The sequence below is a fragment of the Schistocerca piceifrons genome, chromosome X, assembly GCF_021461385.2.
Source record: "Schistocerca piceifrons isolate TAMUIC-IGC-003096 chromosome X, iqSchPice1.1, whole genome shotgun sequence".
Classification (NCBI taxonomy): domain Eukaryota; kingdom Metazoa; phylum Arthropoda; class Insecta; order Orthoptera; family Acrididae; genus Schistocerca; species Schistocerca piceifrons.
In genome coordinates this window covers 538311366-538333322 of record NC_060149.1, presented here as the reverse complement: position 1 = coordinate 538333322, position 21957 = coordinate 538311366, and the positions used below count along the sequence as shown (strand labels likewise).

Below are 21957 nucleotides of genomic sequence, written 5' to 3'. Positions count from 1 at the left end.
CAGGTAGCAACATAACGGCACTGGAAATGACCATGGAGAAGCCCTTAGACGTTGGCGCACCAGGTACATATAGTTTGTGGTTGCGAGCTCAGCTTCAGCCCACCACCTGCAATGGAGGGTGAAACTTTGACAATGCCAGCAACTTGTGATGGCAAAATGTCAGAAACTTCATCAGACGAATGCCGGCCTAAGAATCAGAGACAGAAAGGAAGTCATAGTGGAAGTCAGAGAGAAGATTGTTAATGGTTAGCACCAATGGGTGTTGAGGGCAGTACAGCAAGTTTTAGGTTGTAGAACGCTCAAGGAGTCAGTACAAATTAAGAAAGAATTATGTAAACAGGTCATGATGTGTCAAAGAGAATGTTTGATGACTACCAGTTGTGCTGTGAAAATACTGTATTCATTCAAAGGAAGTGCTGTTCACTGCCCCAAATGTACATGAATGCATAACCCACACAGTCTTCAACACTTGATCCATTACTGTAACTGATTAAAACCTGGGATACTCACTCAGTACTGAAAGCAGCAATCATCAGAGGGGTGTAACACATCCTTTTGGTCAAGGGTAGGATCCAGCCAGGTTTTTGCATAAGGTATGTAACAATGGAGTGTCTCCAAGCACCTTCTAATATGAGAATTTAATTGAAAAGTAACAGGTGTGGGTGGTCACCACAGTTCATAGTGGAGGATAGGTGAGACTATTTACCTTGATTGTAGATGGTGGATTAGTTACTGTTTGCATAACATTTACTGTCTTATGGACAGAATGGAGACATACATACTTTTTTCTGGCTTCTTCGGACATGAGGCAGTCAAAGATTTCTGTTAAACTTGGCAAGCCAGTTAAGCTACTTCCTGCAACTGGAGTAATCAGGTGCCTGTTCAAAATGGGTATTCTAGTGTAATGGCTGCAGTCTCCACAGATTGGATGATATCTGCAGTGTGATAACATATGGGCAAAGCACTTTCATTTGGAATGCCTGATGGGAGGTGATACTTCAGGTGCAACTTTGCACTGATATACCATTTTTCACTTTTTCTGGTAATAATCACCCTTCAAGTCTTTCCTACTTCCTTTCATTCCCCAATGACTATGGCAGATGAAGTAAACACCATGTTTTCCTAGGTTTGCACATAAATATTAAACTGCTTGAACTATGTGATCACTGTGAAAAAATAAACTTTGAAACATATCAAGGCTCTGTTGAGGAGTGACTGCAACAAGATATCACCAAGTTTATTGTCTTAGAGTAATGCATGTGACAGAGGGGGATGCTGTGTTCATCAATATAGATATACATCACACTCTGTGTGTCAAAATAACTTCTCCAAATTTGTTTTCAACTTGATTCACAAAGAAAAATGGTTTTTCAAGTCAAGGAAGGTTAATAATTTGTCCTGATACATCCCAATAAGTATTCTACATATTTCACTTCTTTTCTCATGTCTTGGCTTGCCTCTTACAGTGTGGTTTGGAAAAGGAAGGGGGGAAATAAATGTCTTGGTGCTATATCTTTTCATATTGATAATTTATGTTGACTTTGTGTGGCACTGCCCAGTTCTGTCAGATGAGAGTGCTAACTTCATTCTGCCACCTCCATTTCACAAAAAATGCATAAACTTACATTAAAAACACATGCATATATTGAAGAGTCCACAAACCAATCAATTGCACACTCAGTTTTGAGCTCATATCTGAACCCTGGAAGTTCTCTTTCTTCCCAAGGGGAAAGAAATGATCCATAGCACTGTTTCAAGCCTTGGAAATAGATGTGTGTAAGGCCTTAATGAACAACTCTCTGAACTACAAGTAACTTCTGTGGATATATTGCTTTCATGAATAGTGTATTATCCCTCATACATTTAGTTACACACTGCTTTCCTGTGAAGGAATGTTAATTTTTTATCTCTTAAAATCCTGGAAACAAAAGCTAAGATAATTCTGTAAACATGCAGAATGTATACACTGCAATAACAATAAAACAACCATTCAATACACGTTGAGAGGAATGATACCTGATTTGCAGAGAATGTCCCACAATTTCCAATTGTCATAAGAGTTCTCTCCAGTAGCAGGTCATCATTAGTGTGAAGAAGTGCAACCAGACTTTTAGCCTCATTTGCTGTAATAACCCTGTAAATCAAAGAATGACCATTAACCAAAAGCCAATACTTATTGACAGCAGCATTGGTACAATAACAGATTGTCATACAAGACCTATATCACTAGCCCCACTCCCTGTCCCTAAATGCACTATCAATATTGAAATGATTACTTTGAACTATACATTACACATAGTTTACTTTTAGTGCAAAATCTGTGTACTTTAGAGCTGAGTAAGTAAAACAAAGGAGTAGGTCCAGTTCAAAATTGTATCACTTATAGTTGACAAAATTTAATATTCAATGAACAATACAGATAAAGTTTAAGTGCTTGATAGATCAATTTTGCACAGCTTTTCAATTTGCTAATTTCTGAAAAATGCATACTTTTCCCTGAATATAGACTGAAAAAGCACATTTTTTCATTAAAGCTCAAGTGTATACTATAGTTCAATTCTTTTATCTTGGCGGCTCGCGCATGCCCGCCCAGAAGCGGGAGATTGCTGCGTTGCTAGTTGCACACGACGCACGCGCCAATAGAAGCAGCGCCAAAGTATAGCATAGTTCGCAAGCTTACCTGTAGGGGGGAGCGCACAGTTCATGAAGTAAAGCCACCACGGCCGCATTAACCCTTTTGCTGCTACAAAGACGTGCTCCCTGCATTCCGCGCTGTGCGCGATTTTGTCACTGCACTGCTCGCCTGTGCAGACACATCGTGTTCCGACTGCTTTGACACTCTTATCAATCGATTCCACAAAAACAATTTGGCCCAAAAATTAGATTTTTACACATCTTCTTGACTGATACCTTCCCCCCATAAATGACGTAATTTTGTTTCGATGTTCAACGCAGTTATTATGCAGCATTAAATATAGTAAACCATCGCTCGAAATTTTGAAGAGTTCGCAGAGGTAAAAGTCCATAGAGTATACAGTAAATTTTATATGAAATTTAGGTATCTTGTCCACATTTCACTCTCAACATTGTGGCAACTAAAATCGACCATACGGAAAGTATACGCTATGGACTTCTACCCTGCAAACTCTTCAAAATTTCGTGCAATGGTTTACTATATTTAATGCTGCATAATAACTACGTTGAACATCGAAACAAAATTAAGTCATTTATGGGGGGAAGGTATCAGTCAAGAAGATGTGTAAAAATCTAATTTTTGGGCCAAATAGTTTTTGTGGAATCGAATGATAAGAGAGTCAAAGCAGTCGGAACACCATGTGTCTGCACAGGCGAGCAGTGCAGTGACAAAATCGCGCACAGCGCGGAATGCGACGAGCACGTGTCTGCAGCAGCGAAAGGGTTAATAAAGAGACAAAGCACTAGAAATTTCAAAAAATTGCATTCAAACGAATATAATTCGTGAAGTAAGGCACTTCGATATTGTTTTTAAATAATGAAAATATTAAGCAGTACACAAGGTTTGAGCACCACACAAGGTTTCAACTCATAACCTTTCGGTTAGCAGCCTAATACCTTAACCGTTACGCTAACGCACCTCGTCTGACTACGTAACGCCATAAGTGAGTACATAACGCAATGAGGACTATAATAGGTCATGCAAAATATTGACAAACACTGTTGGTATGACTACGAATTACTCACGCTTCGTCGAAGTACAATAGGAAATAAACAATTACCGCTGTTCTTTATTGCGAAAAAGCTGTTCGTGAGAGTGATACAAACACCTTTCCTTGCTATCGTCTGAATTAGGAGTCTTATTGCTTGTTTGGTTTAATTAATTAATAGAATATTAAGCAGTTGGTATAAAGAATGATTTTTCCAAACTTTCTATAAAAGAATGTCTGCTATCAAGACATTGCTTTTGTTCTATTACTTTATTTATGACTGAACGTTTCTAAAACTGAAGACACTCGTCCATGCTCTGCACTGCAGTCGAGATGTGGCAACGTCGTTCTCTGTTCATTGGCTGACTGTGTTTTGTGACGTCAGATGCGCAGAACGAACCTAAACTCGGCCGCCAACATAAATGACGTGCACTTTAAATGCATATACTGTATTGTATAATTTTAGCAATGTTACAACATACTTCCATACTTAATCTGATCCCCATCTACATTTCAGTGCAGAGTAAGCTGTACCATAGGTGCCACACAGCACATGGGCACACCTGGCTGCACATCAGCTCACTTTTGGGCAGATGCAGGTTGGGTAGGCTATGCACCACATGGCCCTATTGCTCATGTTCTGCACATACACTAGCTATTTGGCCACCACTGCTCACGGGCTCCAGGCCGGTGTTGTGTACACTACAGCCCAGCTGCCTGACTGTTTGCATATCAGGTGTTTGCCCCTACCTGTTCACTTGTATCTATGGGCATGTGAGATCGAACAACCTGGTGTGGAAGATACATAGGTTCTTGGTGTGGAAGATACATGGGCTCCCCATCTCTTCATGTCTGCAGTCACAGGTACAGCTTCTCTAACCAACAATCCTATTCCTGAAGTACTTCTTCTATTATATTCTCCCTTGTCTTTCTTGGCTGACCTCACACTTTTTTGCCTTCTAGTCTTTCCTCCTCCATTAATCATGGTAGCTGATCTTTCAATATTCACTGAAAGTTTCTGAACCAGTTCAGCTTCTGCACTTGGATAATAGGTTTCAGAGGCTTTGTGTTTCAATTTATTTTTCTGAATGGCTGTATTTCTGATCCTGGTCCTGTTTTCTACTGATAGAATTTGGTGTTGCTTGGATCAGATTTTTTGTTCATTTGTACACTATACAAGATTAGCAGCCATATCTACATCTACATCTACAGCCACACACTGCAAGCCACTGTATGGTGCATGGAGGAGGGTACCCTGCACAAGTACTAATTGTTTCCTTTCCTGTTCCATTCATAGATGGAGCAAGAGGAAAACCGCTGTCTATATGCCTTTGTATGAGACCTAATTGTTTGTATCTTCATGGTCCTTGTGCCAAATGTATGCTGGTGGCAGTAGAATTATTCTGCAGTCAGCTTCAAATGCTGGTTCTCTACATTTTCTCAATAACATTCCTTGAAAAGAATGTTGCCTTCCCTCCAGGGATTCCTATTTGAGTTCCCGAAGCATCTTCGTAACACCCACTTGTTATCTTAACCTACCAGTAACAAATCTGGTAGCCCACCTATGAATTGCTTCAGTATTTTCCTGTAATCCATCCTGCTGCGGATCTCAAGCACTTGAGCAGGCTCAAGAACAGTTTGCACTAGTGTCCCACATGCGGTCTTCTTTACAAATGAACCACACTTTCCTAAATTCTCCCAATAAACCAAATTCGACCAGTCACCTTCCCAACCACACCTGTCACATGTTTATTCCATTTCATATTGTTTTGCAACATTGCACCAAGATATTTAAACAATATGACTGTTTCATGCAGAACACAACTAATGCTGTATCTGAATATTACAGGTTTGTTTTTCCTACACATTCACATTACTGTAGGTACGTTAACATTGGGATGAAGGTAGATTTATCTATATCAAGTGTCTTTTCTTGAGGAAGTTCTGTGTGACTGCATTAAGCAGATGTCCTGTTGCCCCATTTCTGCTATATTCTCATCTGCACTGATGAGAGAACTCAATTACTTAATTTAACAAACCTGTTTTAATGGCATTCTTTCAAATGTGATATCATGCCTTTCTTCCCTTTAGCTTGTAATAATGGTTTTGACTTTTACAACATTTACCTCCACTCCCTTCTTCGTAATTTCTTTCATGTTTTGTTCTCTAAAGGTTGCCTGCAAGAGCCAAGTAGATCAACTGAACCAGTTTCGTAGAGTAATTTCCAACAGTCAGTTTTGTAACTTTGCTGCTGCATGCCTTCACTATCCAGTGGAACTACATAACAAAAGAAGATGTGTCAGATGTTAGAGCCTAGTCAGTCTCCTTATCACATAATGAATTCGACAAATTCTAATTTCCTGTTCTCACATAGTTCCCAGATTTTGTATACAAGGTGCTGATGGATCTACGTAAAGTCTAGCTTACTCCACATTCCTCTGCAAAATTCCAGAGTTCGGCTATTGGGAGTCTGCTGAATGACCCTTTTAGATCCACAAATGAAACACAAAGTACTTAATTTTCTTTTCAGTTTTTGCCTGGACATCCTAAGCATGAAGGTTAAACTGTGAGTATCTCTGCGCAAAACATGCTCTCTACCTTTTAATTTGTCTTCAATCTTCCTTCATCTATTTTATAAGATCCTTGACTAGCTCTCTCCAGGTATCTAAAGCAGTGAAATGCCTCAACGAATTTTTCCTCATTATTTACTCCCTTTCTTAAAAGCAGGACTCAATACTTTGCCTTGAAGACTTCTAGTGTTTTTTTGTCTACCATATATTCTCTGTGATTTTTAATAGCAGGTCTTCCACTTCTGTTACCCAAGATTTTATCATTACTTGTTTCATGCCATTGTGGCCTGCCAGATATTGCACGTCAATCACCAAATAGGTGCCCCCATTTCATAACCCCCCCCCTCCCTCTCTCCCCCCCCCCCCCCCTCTCTCTCTCTCTCTCTCTCTCTCTCTCTCTCTCTCTCTCTCTCTCTCTCTCTCTCTCTCTCTCTCACACACACTCTCTCACACACACACACACACACACACACACACACACACACACACACACATCAAGTGGTAGAAGGGACAACCAGAGAGGGAGGCTTTTATATGTTCACACTGGGATGCTTTTTCTATTAGGTGAATAGCTTAGGGAAAGTCACCCATTAGCGTTGATTTCACAGCTGCAGTTCATTGCAAGTGTGTACTTTATGTGATGCTACTGAAGGTACGCTCTACCATTCCAAATACAACTGAACAATGAGATACTTCAAAAACTGTCTGTAACAGGTGCGAATATCATTATAGTCAATATTGAAAGTCACAGAAGTTTTCAATGGAGATGAAATTAATTTATCAATTCAGCACTTTAAAATTAAATATAAATTGGTTTTGTTATTCCATGTGGTTAACAGACATGACATAAAATTTGGTCAAACGACCAAGCTCTTTAAGCCATAGCAAATGAGCAGAGTCTGTGATGAATTCTTGCTTCATCTTGGGCTGGGAAAAATTACAGGATAAAAACGTTAAATAAGTTTTCAATGAGCTGAAGAGATAAATACTCTAATTCTGATTAGAACAATTAGCTTATCTCGTTGATCTTTGAATATATTAACTTCATTATGTGCCTGTTATTTTACCACATAAACTAGAGAACTGGCTTTACTGAGTTCATAGTTATAAAGGAGAAGAAAAATAATTTCCTGAATAATGGGATTGCAGTTCACTCCAAGCTGGTAGCTGCCACACTGTTCTCAGCAATCGCATGTCTCCAACCAATCACCATTTCTATACCTGCCACCACTGCAGGGTCTTAGTTTTTCCAGTATTTCTAATCACTCTGTGCAGTTTGCAATTTCATCCCTTTACTAACTCAAACACTAAGCTGCAACTTCATTTAATCACTATCTGAATTTGTACAGTTTCCTTTGTTTCCTTTTTTATTGGTATCTGGTGTACATACCATGCAGCCACCAACATATTACAGTTGTAGTACATCTGATGATTACGCAAATTTTTGTTAGTACATACAGAGCAAATAGTAGTTAAGAATTGTATGTGTAGGCTACAACCTCTTACAAATATCATTGATGATTCAGTAAGTTTTTGCATTCTCTGATACAAGCATAGTGGTGATATTAGAAATATAATGGTGTTTCAGTTTGCTTAGTCTCTTACACAAAGTTACCTACGGATCAACATAACATTCAAAAGGAAAGTCTACGTGATTTAACCAACATTCTGATACTGAAAACAATCAATTTTTGACAAAATAATTCAATTGGATAGACAAAAAATCTACTCACAAAGCGAAGGTAGTAATTAGGCAAGCTTTCGGAGCCAGTGGCTCCTTCTTCAGGCAGAAGGGTTGAAGGGGAAGGAAGAGGGGTGAAGGAAAATGACTGGAGAGGTCTAGGTAAAGGGATAGATTTTGGGAAAGTCACCCTTCTCATCCAGTGCAGAAAGTCTCCCTTGACACCCGGTTTCTCCCTTAACACCAGGTTCTGGTTGACTTTCCCGAAATCTACCCCTTTTCCTAGACCTCTTCACTCCTTTTCTTTCATCCCTCTTCCTTCCCCTTCAACCCTTCAGTCTGAGAGAGGAGCCACTGTCTCCAAAAGCTTGCCTAATTACAACCTTATTTTGTGTGTGTCTTCTGCTGCCACTTGGTTAGTAGATTTTTTATCTGTCCAATTAAACATTCTGATGTTGAGTAGCAAAAACAACTTGGGAAGTATCTAAAAACTATTCTGTGGAGGTGTTTAAGAAAGTTTCCACGACAGAAATGTACCCTTATCACTGATGTTAGATACCATCTACCCCATTTCTAATCTGTAACCAATCATCTTCCGGGATGAGCAGCTTGCACATTACTGTATTAGTGGCCTCTCTACTATCTTGTTTTTTTCCATTCCTCTTTCCATGTTTTATATACCCCCACTTAAATTGTGGTGTATGGATTGAAATCGGTAGTACGTTAGTGCCTTAACAAGATGTATTTGGTTTGATGAAATACAAAGAAAGTTCATAATATGTATTATGTTTATGATATGAATGTTTCATGTCTCAATATTTCTGAGGTGTTGAGAGCTGATAATAAAGCTTAATGAGTCAAATACATATCAATTTTGGGTGTTTGTGTGCTGGGTCTTCAGCCAATATAGATTTTCTGAAAGATAACATTGTTCCACAGCTGCTTGTTTTTATAAAAGCTGTTATTTGTTGCTACTAATAGTTTTGGCCATTGAAACAAAAGAAATATGTTATAAAATCAGTCCACTGTGGAATGTTATTTTCCAGAAAATTTATATTAGCAAAGGACCCACAAGGAATGAAACTGATCGAAGGTTTGTCACACCAGGTTTGGGTATAGTTGTAGTATATCACAATAACAGGACCAGGACACTATAGTGGATAATATGCATTTTTTGGAAAACTCTGACACAAAGTAAGTTCTTCACTCACAGCTCATGTGCTTGACAATGGCTTAGTGACAAAATCTACCAGACTGCAGACACTGTACTCATAATGGCTATTGCACTAAGGGCGACACTTAATTCACACTCCTAAAGGACACCATTTTCTTAGGTGTGTTGGACTGTGAGTATATTGCCAACTTAAAACATAAAATACCTGAAAAGAAAGATCACAATATGATGGACAGAGTGTCCTGGCAGTACCATTCAAACAGTTGTTGGATATTACTGAATCTCCATGTAGTGTCTGTTGTATTCATCCAAATAACTCTGATACCCAACATCCAAGGTAGCAAGAAGTGACGCGCCCTACTGCAGAATAATTGTGGTTGAACAAGGTAGCTGGCTTGCTTGTTTGCCACAGATGTAATCACAGAGCATTATATCTAAAATATACACAATATAGGAAAAAATAAATAAAATGAGTAATAAACATTTATTAAAAGAATTTATACAGAATGAAACACTCAGCTATGAGCACTGGGTGGTGCATGGCACTGTAGCTAATGTCCTATACACTAATCTAACCTAACACATTGAAAAAAGAACAATCTAATCTATAGGTACTCAGTATGGACTGCTGTATCCAGCTACATGTTTGGCTCTAATCTGAAGAACACTTAGGCACTTAATACTCTGCATTTACTGTCTGACAATCACTCATGTATAGTAGCTAGCTACAGTGGTAGTAGCTGTTGATCTGGACTGGCTGAAGATAACTGTAAACTGGAACTGTCTGAACTGTTGCTGAGCAAGCTGTAGGAATGGTTGGTTGGATGTGTGTGGTGCATGTCTCCATTTCTCAGTGACCACCAGAATGATTTAAACCTGTGTACTATTTTGCAAATTAGTTCCAGTTATCAGTACCCTCTGTGGCAGCTGACATAACTATAGGCAGATGGAGCTCACTATCTGAATGTCTCATGGCAGAAGCATAAATTGGTTCCAGTTTATAAGTGCCATCTGTGTGGTGACAGACTGGAACCTTGAGGCACCTGGTGTGAAGAATACCTGAATGGTGGCACACGCTTGTGATACTGCTGCGTACCATATGACTCCAGACACATCAGTGTCATAGGTGTTTTCCTATCAGGTGTTGTCTCTTGTATCAGTGCCACCAGGAGTGTTGAGTTTAGTGAAGTGCCATGAAATAGCAGCCTTTGCATAAGGCATAAAATTTTGAAGTCTTCCCTGCCAGAGCAAAAGGTGAGGAAAGCAGGGCAGTCTGCCGACAAGGGAGGATCACTGATGTCACATGTAATATGCCACAAGACAGAGTTAATCGCTGCACACCATAAGAGTTGGTGTCCAAGATGCCACTGCAACAGAATGACATCACAGGGAGAGAGGAATGCAGTCATTTTGATGACCACGCAGAATGGAGTACGAAGGTGTAAGTTGGAAACAAGAATAACTATTCGGTATGCCAACTCTGTAAAATAAATCTGTTGCTGCTCCTGAAAGGTGAAGTTGAGACAACTTTCAGCTTCAACCAGAGTGATCAGAGGACCTGACCTGGCAAGAAAAGCAGGCCAAGCAATGTCAATGCTGTCTCACTGCAGCAAAAGCACATGAGCAAGTCTCGCATAAATATTACTCCTATTCTGGTGGGGGGAACTACTCAATTGTCAGCCATCCAGCCTGGAAATCAGAGCTCTGATGGTCTATCCCCTGCTCATCTAGCTGTCTACAACCTTTGATGGAACAGCAAGTCCCACCTGATCACTTAGCTGCCACAAGCTGCAGCATCACCATCCAAGTTGAGACTGACAGGAAGCTATGGGCACCATCATTCAGTGGGCCTTCTGGTGGCCTAACCAGTGAGTTCAAAGAGAAGGCCATCATACTTCACTGTGGGGGCATGCAGCTTCCACTGCCCGCCTTCCACTACTGTGGGCAGACTCTGATGGTGCTGGCTACTCTTCTGGCAAATGGCCACAGCATGACTCCAGGACTTCAAGCAATTTGTGCAGTCCATAGTATGATCATATGTACCCTCGTCACCCACTTTTCAGAGCTGCTAGCAGCCATGTCTAGAGCAGATGCTGCCACCTGCGCAATGTGGTCAGTGGCCTCGTGATGTTGTTGGGCCTGACACAGCTTCATTTGCCACTGTACAACAGCACTGCACACCATGCACAGATGTTGGTACATTCCCAGCATCATGCACACCACTCCTGCTCTGCTGTTGGGGGCAGCCTGTGAATCAAGACAACTGTATATTTCTGAGCAACAAATGTTTACTTTGTTAATAATGTTTTATTAGCACCATGAGGCATCTGATAGGCTCGAACCAGTCCACACTGCACCACTGCAACCCACAACAGTAAAGGTTTCTACTCCAGCTTAACAATAGAGTGATACCTAAGGGAACCACACTGAAGATGACTGAAAAGTTTTCTGGTTTAGAATGTCCATACTAAGTATGTGTTGAGCATTTGTTCTGTTGTCTTTGATATACAACTGGTAAGTGTTACACTGTGACAACAACTACAGCTGATGTGATCCTACCTGAGTTCTAGAATGGGGATCACGACTGCTTCTCTACAAAAATCACTATATTGTTCCACAAATCAGATTCTATTAAAGAGCCTAAAAAGTAGTTCTCTAGGTCAAAATTCACAGTTTGCTACATATTGCACACCACTTTGGCTCTGGCGTTGTATTACCAGGCAATGACAGCACAGGTTCAAACTCTAACATAAAAGAGTGGTGTTTGGACTCCATCTACAGTAACACTGAAGAGTACAAACTATTACCCATCTGTCACTAACAGCTAAATAGCACTCCTTGTTCCACCATGGGCCTGGCCATCTGCCAGTTTCAACACACAACTTCATGCTATGGACATCAGCAGTTTTCTAGATCACAGTACTGACACATTCTATCATGTAATGAATTCTGGATTTGTATTTGAATACAGCCAGATTCTGTACAGTGTACAGCTGGTTTCGTTAAATATCTGTTTATTTAGTTTGGTGGCAGATATTGATGTATCCGGTATGGGAATTCAAATGGCAAAGTGGTCACTAGAGTGTAAGTTCTCTGCCATGTCTCAGACAACAGTATTAGCTAGCATAAGAGAGGAAAGTGCTGTGCAGCTATGGGTGATATGTGTGGAGTGCTGAAGTGTGCTCCTTTCCCTGTACTGGGTAGGCAGATATCATTTGATAAGAGGAACTTCTCCACAACTCAAGCCCTGGGACAAATAGATCCCTGAGGAAGAGAAAGGGGATAGTTGAGATCATGTATGAAGTCCTCAGGAACTTCATTATCCACACATTCATGAGGTACCAGGTCAGGGAGTACAAAGTTATTCTTAATGGTGTGTAAGCCTGAATGCTTACTGCTCAAAGGTGGCTGGTGAGGGTAACAGGTAAAGAATGGTGTGTATTGTGGATGAATATTGCTCTCTCACCATACATATAATCCTTATAGTGGATGGGGTAACCTTTCAATACATGACTGAAAGTTTGAAACACATCTCACGTATGCATAGGCTCAGGTTTAGTGCAAGGTTTCTTTGTATTTTGTCTGATCTGGATGTGGATTTTGCCTTTTTTGTTGGTGAAGCAGGTTGTTTGGAAAATGTTCAACTACTTTGTGCATCTTCCTTTGTGACCAAGAATTTTCTCTGGTGATTACCTACGGAACTTACATGGAGGTTTAACACTGAACAAGATGAATCTGTTCAATGACTATCTTTCACACATATGCCATATGTTGCCTTGTCATTTCACCTTTGAGAAGTGACAACATCTCTAGCATTTATGGCACTACATTGGACTGGGCACATTCAGAGTTTGCAATGACAGATAACCTGCAGCACTGACCAGCCCACAGGTTGGGAACAACAGGTTCAGTATTACTGTGACTGGAGTTTGAAAGATCTGATTCAATGAACTCACTGAGGCTGTGCTGACCACCATGAGGCTGTCAACAGCACGTCACCTAGCGTGGATGGAAGTCAACGATGAGGAAATGGGCAAGTGGAGATGGCACTACAGATAATCAAATCCAGCAAGTAACCCAGAGAGTGAAGGTGATGTTAATGCTGGTGTATTAACAGCTCTGTAAAACGCCCAAGTTCCAATTCCATTCTGTTTGGCACAGGTTTTCAAAGTTTCTGGATCAAGATACCAGAGATATGATGGTACCTGGTCATCACAGATTGAGCTTCTGAGGGAGTAGTAAAAAGACAAGTCAGAAATTAAACTTACAGCAGCATGGAAAGGAGAGTAACACCTGGCAGCCTGTAAGTGCAAGATCCTATTTTTAAGTGTAGCTGCACAAGTATGTATGAAAAATATTTTCATTAATGTTAAAACCAGTCATGTATACATATCCTGTAAACTGATTCATTCCACATCATTTCAACAAAAGAATCATTCAAATGATCTTTCAATTTGTAAGTAATTGGTTAGCAAATGCTTGGGATGCTGTATCTGCTGCACACACACACACGCACACACACACACACACACACACACGCACACGCACACGCACACATACACACACACACGCAAAGAGTTTTAAGCCACCTCTTGGCTGACATAATAGCATCATAAGTAGCAGTATCTATCATCAAATATAAGGTACTTGAGACTGGAGTAGGGTAAGATCAATTACATGAAAGTGAAGATCAGTGAGGTGCGGGATTCAAAGCAACAGTTAGTCACCTATGGTCAACCTAGGTGCAAGATTAGCTCTATGCACCCTCACACAACTCCCTATTGCAGTCTAGTCACAGGTATTTCTGATGTGAACAAATGTATGACCAGATGAGAAAATACGAATGCCATATAACAGCTGTGCTGCAATTTGTGTGCTGTGTTATAAAGTGATAAAAACTAATCTGCTCTGTGGCCAGTCATAAATTCTGCAACCTGAATGCTGAACATGCTGCACACAATATCAATGACTTCAACAGCTTCTTTAGTACCTGTGCCATTTTGGTCATCTACCCCAGCATTAGATCCACTGAACACTGCAAATAGGCATTGCCCCTTCAAACATGTTCCTTTCTTACAATACACCTATAGTCCCCAATTCACTGCAAGTCCAAGTTTTTTTACATCCATAACTGGGAAAGCCAATGCAATGGGCTTCGACATCATATCCAACATCATGGGACATTGGATGTGTCTGGAATTTTGGACAACAAACGGAAGTGTACTGAATCCTCATCATGCACACACCCCACGATTCAACTGACAGGGGAACATTATGTAATAGAAAAGACAGTGTATCTCTCAGTAAGGTGAAGTATACTGATCCAGTCAGTTGTAGATGGTCACTCGTAACGCCATACTGTACACTGAATCTGAACCACTGAATCTGAACCAGCACTAACTAACTAACTGATGATTAGTGGTAGCCACACTGTAGGGTAAGTTATGATGCCATCTTGTCCCAATAAGGCCTCATCAGTGAACAAAATGGATGACATGTACAATAGTACATAATCGACCACAGACATAATTCTGCCTGTGGCAGTCCCTTATAGCCTTTGCATGTGTTACAGGTACTAGACATAAGTAAGTAGAGATAGATTCAAAGGCATGTGACTGACATTCATTTCACAGCCTACTTTTTTGTGATCACATTGATTTATTGACTTATGAACAATACGACAAAACACACACACACACACACACACACACACACACACACACACACACACAGCAGTTACTGACTACTGACCTATCCGTGTTCTGCACAAGTCAGTACAAATGAAGCAGTACCAAACAAAAATCCAGTGTTTCCTTGGTTCAGTGTCATAAGACATACAAGCAGCTGGCTTCACAAAATTCTGATTTTTCATGACACTAAACCAATGCTCTACCTCAATGAGTAACAATAGATGCATGTTTTATGTTTTTTCAACAATCTTTTCAGGGTGTACATTTTTATTTAGTGACTAACTCTAGCCAAAATGCACACTATTTTTGGAAGGTTTAGTCTTGTATGCTGGCTGACATTTTGGTCAATGTTAAATGTTTGTTTACGTCTGTTTTCTGCTCTATTCCAAACAGCAGTATATGGTCACTGCAGCATGTGTTAGTTCGTCAGATGAGATAGTCAGTTACTGGTAGTGAAGAAAACAAAATAATTTTACTGAATGATGTGTTTAGCATCTTCTGCTCGCATCTGACACAATGAAAAAGGTATACTGCACAGGGATATCTACTGTACATACAGACATAACATTTAGTGGAAAAAGTTTCTAACGTGATTTGTGACTGCAGCTCAATTTTTGATCAATGAGGTATTTAACACTCAGATTTCTCTAGCTTTCTATTACTAGATTTTTTCCTCCTGCTCTGTATCTTTGCATGAACCAAGCTTCACTTTTGTTTGATAAAACCCAAGGGGAACAAATTATGACAATAAAATCAGTTCTCAACCACTGACTTGCATATGTTTTGGAGAGAAATATTTCACATTAAAATTAATTATGGCAGCTTACATAATGATGAACACAATAAATTATTCCTCTAGCCAAAGGAAAGAAGGCAGGAAAGGATGATTAGAGTTCTCAACAATACCATTAGTTATGTGGCACAAGCTCAGATTACGCAAGGAAGGGAGGGAAAACGGCCATGCCTTTTTCAAACGAGCCATTTGCCTTAGGGAAATCATGGAAAACCTAAACCAGGATGGCTACACAGGGACTTGAACCATTGTCTCCTGAATGCGAGTTCACTGCGCTAACCACTGCACAACCTCAATCAGTTCCTGTAATCAGTTATACCAATGGATTTAATGTACAGCACAATAGTTCTAGTAGCATAACTAGAACTTTTTTATATCACAATTTTGTACACACCAAGATACTCTGTGTAAATGATGTAAAGTTGTACAGAAAAATCTGTTTTATACATAAAAGGGTAGCATTACAAAACCTGGAGATTTTACATTCTATGTTACAGGCTCTGGAAAATAAAAAGATATTGTAAATAAGATGATCTGATACAAGAGTGATACTCAGTCAGTGATCAAATTAATACAAACAAACAAATATATAAGATAAAATGTTTTAAACAGAGAGTACCTGTGTCTCACACTGAGCGTGTCAAGCCGCAAACGAAGCTCTTCCTCGCCATCCCTGAGCAGCTTCTCAGCCTCTCTCTTCGTGTCCTCCTCCTTGTCCTTTTCTGAGGCAGCTGAGCTGGATCGTGACTGTGTCTGTTGGCGACCACGAAGAGAACGCCGTGCCCATCGTCTGCGCATGGGGGATCCCAGGAGTTCTGCCTCTCCATGGATGTGCAACGCACTGAGATTCTCTGTCGATCGGCTGGCCAGAATGTGTCGTACATCCACTGGACTGAGAATGCGTGGAGAGCTCCATGGTGAGCACTGCTCCATTATGAATGAGACAAGTATGGTTAAGTAAGTCACTTTCAGAACATATTAAGCGAAAAAGTTTGCAATGATAACTTCAAATTAAAAATACATGGTATCAGGTTATACACTACACACAGGAAAAAAATCTGAAACATATATTAACAAGATTGTGACAATTTTTGACATTAAAAACAAAACCATGCTTAAAAATTCCATAAAAGGTGAATGTTACATTATAAATAAGAAAACTTAACTACCATATGATGTCCATGTGTCATAAACAACTATGACAAAGAATCTGGGCACCATACACTTATCACTCTCAATTGAGCAGATTGCTTTTAAATAACACAGTACATGAATGGTTTATCAGTAAATTTTCAAGTAGCATATAGAACCCATTTATAGGACTGTAACTTATGCTAGTAGAATAACTGACAGTTTCAGTTTGTGGTTATGTTTTCAGAGAAATATGAAAGTATTTATAGGATGAAACTCTAACATTGCAGCTACAACAGTATCACACTCATGTGTATTTATCACTCCTCATTATCCATTTAGTGAGAAACTTCTTATACACTCATGTTCAAGAATAACAAAACACCTTGAATGACTAGAGATAGGATGTTCATATTCACAGGACATGTGCACTAGTATGTTCTGCAGAAATGGTTTGCATTTTAACCACGTCAGCCCACGGGTTCCAGGTAAAGACTGATATCACGGCACAACACCACATACTGGTAACATGTGCCTGCAGCTCTCCTTGTCACTATAAACCAAAGTTTTATTACGGCATGGGTTACGTGTGTATCATCCACTTCTCCACCTACCTTTGACGAATGTGCAGAAGCATGCTAGACGACAGTGGTATATGGAACAATGTCACTGGGGGGACAGGCACGACAACATACAGTGTTTTTGGATGAACCAAGGTTTGTTTGTTCGAAAGTGATCGCCACATTTTGGATCACCACAGACAGGGGGAGGTGGCATCACAGTGACTACATTCGTACAAGACACACAGCACAAATTCAGGGCCTTATGGTGTGGGTGCAACCAGAAATCACAGTTGATGCATGTCCAGAGCACTGTGATGAGAGTGACCTATGTGAATGACATCCTGTGACCTGTAGCCATACCCTTTCTACAGAACGCCCTAGAAGTCATTTTTCAGCAAGAGAATGCATGACTTCCACATTCACAAAATTTTTACTAGTGTCATACTTTTTTGTGTCACAGAAGAGAATTCTAAGATCTACTGGGAACTGAATTCTTAGAATTTTTGATTACCAATTTGACACTTAACTGATTCTATTAGTGTATCTAAAACTTTAACATAACACTAATAGTCATCTCCTAAAAGAACCAGGACATCAGTAGAATAACGGAAGAAATTTTAAAGCAACAGGCAATCCACACTCCCACACAGAACAGTACAAAGTCACAAAGGGGAGCAAGTTCAAAAAGAGTAATGTACCTCCTTAATAGGCTTTTAAAAGTACACAGCACTTTAAAAATCAGAAGGCAATGAAGAAACAAAAGAGTCAACAATTCTTAATAAAGTAAAATAAATGAAAGATTGTAGTCATCAACACAGGTCTGCAAGTACTCTAGAATAAATATAAAAATGTGGAATTATGACGTCCATTGTTTTTCTAAGAAAACAGATCTTGACTCTACTGATGGTCAATCATTAAACATAATGATTTTTCTGTTTTTCAATACACTTCCAATGAAATCCACACAACCAAAATCCATCCTGTACAATTGAGATACCGTTTAGGCAAATTTACTCATGTCATCAAATATTTTGTCAAGAATCATGCTTTTGTGATCTAAGGAGTAGTCTGTCCCTATACAGGAGCAAAGAGTTTGCTAATTCTGTTTTCGAATATTATAATATTCATAATAAAAAAATTTCATTCTATGTAAAGTAGACCTAATATTACTTATGCATCCACCTTAAAGTATCAAATTGTTCCCTGACCCTTCATACAAGCTGCTATTCTCTCTTGTGTAGACTACAAGTTTCTGGAAGAAGCAGACAGCTCTCTCACAGTTTGACCAGAGATCGAGCATGCAGTTCAAGACTTGTGACAATTCCAAGTGGTCTAACAGATCTCTGCATTTTGAGGAGCACTGCTTCCACAGCCTTCCTGAAAAATTTAAATGAAGTCATTCCGCTTTAGGCTGTTAAAGAATTATTTACTGCAATTGAAACTTCAACAAATGGTCATTGTTGAGCATTGTGAAATGTTGGGACCCCTCAAAAACACAACGTTGTGAGATGCTGGAACATAATACCCAGAAGTGTAAAATCAAATACATCTACCACATCTGCTACATGAGATTTTGACTTAAGTGTTTCTTGTGGATGTTGTTTTTATCATCCTGTCTGCTGTTTGTCATTATTCTGTCAGCACTGTGATGTATGCTCACATGGTGTATGAAACAGTGAATAGATTTAAACCACCACATGTATTTGCTCTTACCCTGCTGGGAACTATGTTCCAGCACATCACAACTTTACATTGTTGAGTGGGTCACATCATCTCACGATGCTTTACAATGATCATGTATCAAAACTGCAATCACTATAAATAATATTTTAATAGCTGAAAGTGGATTGACTTCATTAAAAACAATCAACACTGCTGAGTCCACCATAATAACGCAACCTTACAAGCAGGAAACAGTGGGGGCTTTTTATATGCCACTCTGCTTCAGATGTTAGTTACAGTGACTTCATTCAGAAACCAGTTTAAAGTGTACATGATACCTTCCTATATCAAATTCAGCCTTGCAGCAAAATTAATTTGTGATTAGTCATGCTAGATTTCTGTGAACCCAATCCTTTATGATCTCTAATAAGTGTGAGAAAGGATCAATTAACAAAGTGAACTCCTTTCCTTAGTGCATATCCTCTAACATGCATTTTCCCTTCATGGTTACATTTAGATTGCACACAATTTTGCATACATCACACAAGACAAGGGATGAAATCTACACTTTCTGTGCATTGACTCTGTCCAGACTGCAATGCCACCTAAAGATGACTGAACAATACTTGGAACACAGAAGTTATAATTTTTTTTCTTTCATGTGCTTGCTTGTCCATGAGTAAAAGATGCATGAACTCTATATGAAGGTTAGTCACAAAATTTCAATTACTACTGAATAGTTGATTAATTAAGGAAGACACACAATGGAAAATCTAGGATGGAATAATGACAATATTATGAAAAGGACAGAGTGCAACTTTATTTATAGAGAGGATGTTGAATTGCAATAGGCACAACAAAAAGACTGCCAAAAGGTCCTCTTCTAAAGCACACACACACACACACACACACACACACACACACACACACACACACACACACAGATATATATATATATATATATATATATATATATATATATATATATATATATATATATATAGTAGTCTTTTTGTTGTGCCTGTCTGTGACACATCTCCTTAATTAATCAAGTGTGTGTTTGTAGGTACATGCCATTTATATCCCTTTGTGACAGTACTGTAGCATATTGTTACAGCCGCCAAACTAAAATGGCACAACCCATTGATAAAAAGGAGTATCATGTGGTAATTTGTTCTCGGCAACAACAGAAATGTTGCAGCTGTGTCAAGTGAATCCAGATGACATCTTCAGCCATCTTGATTGGCCTGACAAAGCTGTAACAGTTCCATTGTTGATTTGCCATCTAGTAGACTGATGTCATTTAGGTCTCTTTCCATTTTATCAGTGAAAACTGGCACCTGAAGTCATTGAACTCATTTTCAAGAGTAGTGGGCTTCAGGGAACATCCCACCATACTGATTTAGGTTTTAGCAGATTCTATAATTCTCTCAGGAAAATACCAGAATGGCCATTCAAAAAGGCCTGGCCTATTTGAACTCAATTCCTGCCCAATCAAATCTTCTGTTCTGTCTCTCAAGCTCGTAACATCTGAACAATTTTAAACTTTGATCTTCCTTTTCCTTTTCATGGATTACAATGCTCTTCCCACACAGTTCAGTTGATGAAAGACTTTTCAAGATGAGGATGTTACCCAATGGCACCTGGCCTCAACTTATGTGGATTTGAATGTTTTATGAATAAACATGCAGAGTGTCCCACTATTTATTGATTAAATAACTGGAGATCATACATGGAAACAGTGACAGCTATGAAGTATTTAGGAATATCTGTCCAAGGACGTTTAGGGTAGAGCAACCACATGAAACTAGTTGTAGAAAAGGCAGATGCCACACAAAGTAACACACGAAAATAGTAGTTGGTTTGCCTGATTCCTGAGCACTGTAGCCCATATTGGAACCTATGCAGGTTGAATTAATACAGAATTGTTCACATAAATTTTGTGAAGATAATTTTGAATTCGGCAGGAGAAGATTCATCAATAAGTGCCAATCAAACTACACGTGAAATGCACACTATGAAGAATACAATGCAGAGAGAGAGAGCTAGAATATCAAAAACAATTCATGCAAACTTGGAACAAATGATTCTGAACCCAGATTTCAGCTTTGACAATGGGTTATGTGGTAATACACTGACAGAAAAAAAACTCAACATCAAAAAATAATTAATGTAAAGTAATGAAATTTTGGGAATATATTAGTCTAGGTAACATATTTAAGTGATTAACATTGCAAGATCACATGTTAATGTAATCACAAGATAAGCAATTGTAAATGTAAAATGCTGGTCACTAACAACCACTGTAATCGGCAGAATGTTAAATGTAAGCACGCACATGTGCATGCATTGTGTTATACAGGTGCCAAATGTCACTTTGTGGGATGGAGTTCCAGACTTGTTTCATTTGGTCGGTCAACACAGGGATGGTTAATGTTGTTTGTGAATAACACTGGAGTTGTCATCAATGATGCCCCATATGTTCGATTGGAGAAAGATCTGATGATCAAGCAGGCCAAGGCAACATGTCGACACTCTGAAGAGCATGTTGGGTTATAACAGTGATAGGTAGGCAAGCGTTATGCTGTTGGAAGGCAGCCCCTGGAATGCTGTTGGTTGGTTGATTTTGGAGAGACGACCAAACAGCAGGGTCATTGGTACCATGATATAGGATGTTGGAAATCAAGGGAAGAACAACACAAACAGCACAGTCTGTGGAATACTATTCATGAATGGTGGGACAACAGGACAAATCACCAGACTGCCATACAAATTTGCAGTCAGTATGCTTGAGATAACCATGAAAGTACACTTGCTGTCGTAGGAAATCATATCCTTACAATAATTCCAAGTCTAGGTCCGGTGTATCTAGCAAGCAGACAGGTTGGGTACTGGTCCTCAACTAGGCATCACTGGGGTGCCACCAACTGCTGCTAAAATTGCTGTGCAGATGCTGTACGATACATCAGACCCCTACACTGAACACGACGGTCTTTCCACTTGGTAGTGC

The 21957-nt window shown here is 39.5% G+C and overlaps 1 protein-coding gene across 4 annotated transcripts in view; it reads right to left on the bottom strand.

The window, feature by feature from the left end:
- LOC124721611 overlaps nucleotides 1-21957 on the bottom strand; it is a 248423-nt gene that overhangs the window by 46834 nt on the left and 179632 nt on the right. For 2 of the 4 annotated variants that reach the window (XM_047246664.1, XM_047246666.1), the window contains exons 3-4: nucleotides 16211-16518; nucleotides 2017-2134 (exon numbers count right to left, since the gene is read on the bottom strand). In XM_047246664.1, coding sequence (XP_047102620.1) covers nucleotides 2017-2134; nucleotides 16211-16518 — 426 coding nt within the window. The remainder of the gene's footprint in view (nucleotides 1-2016; nucleotides 2135-16210; nucleotides 16519-21957) is intronic. The other 2 variants (XM_047246665.1, XM_047246667.1) reach the window with 1 other exon arrangement.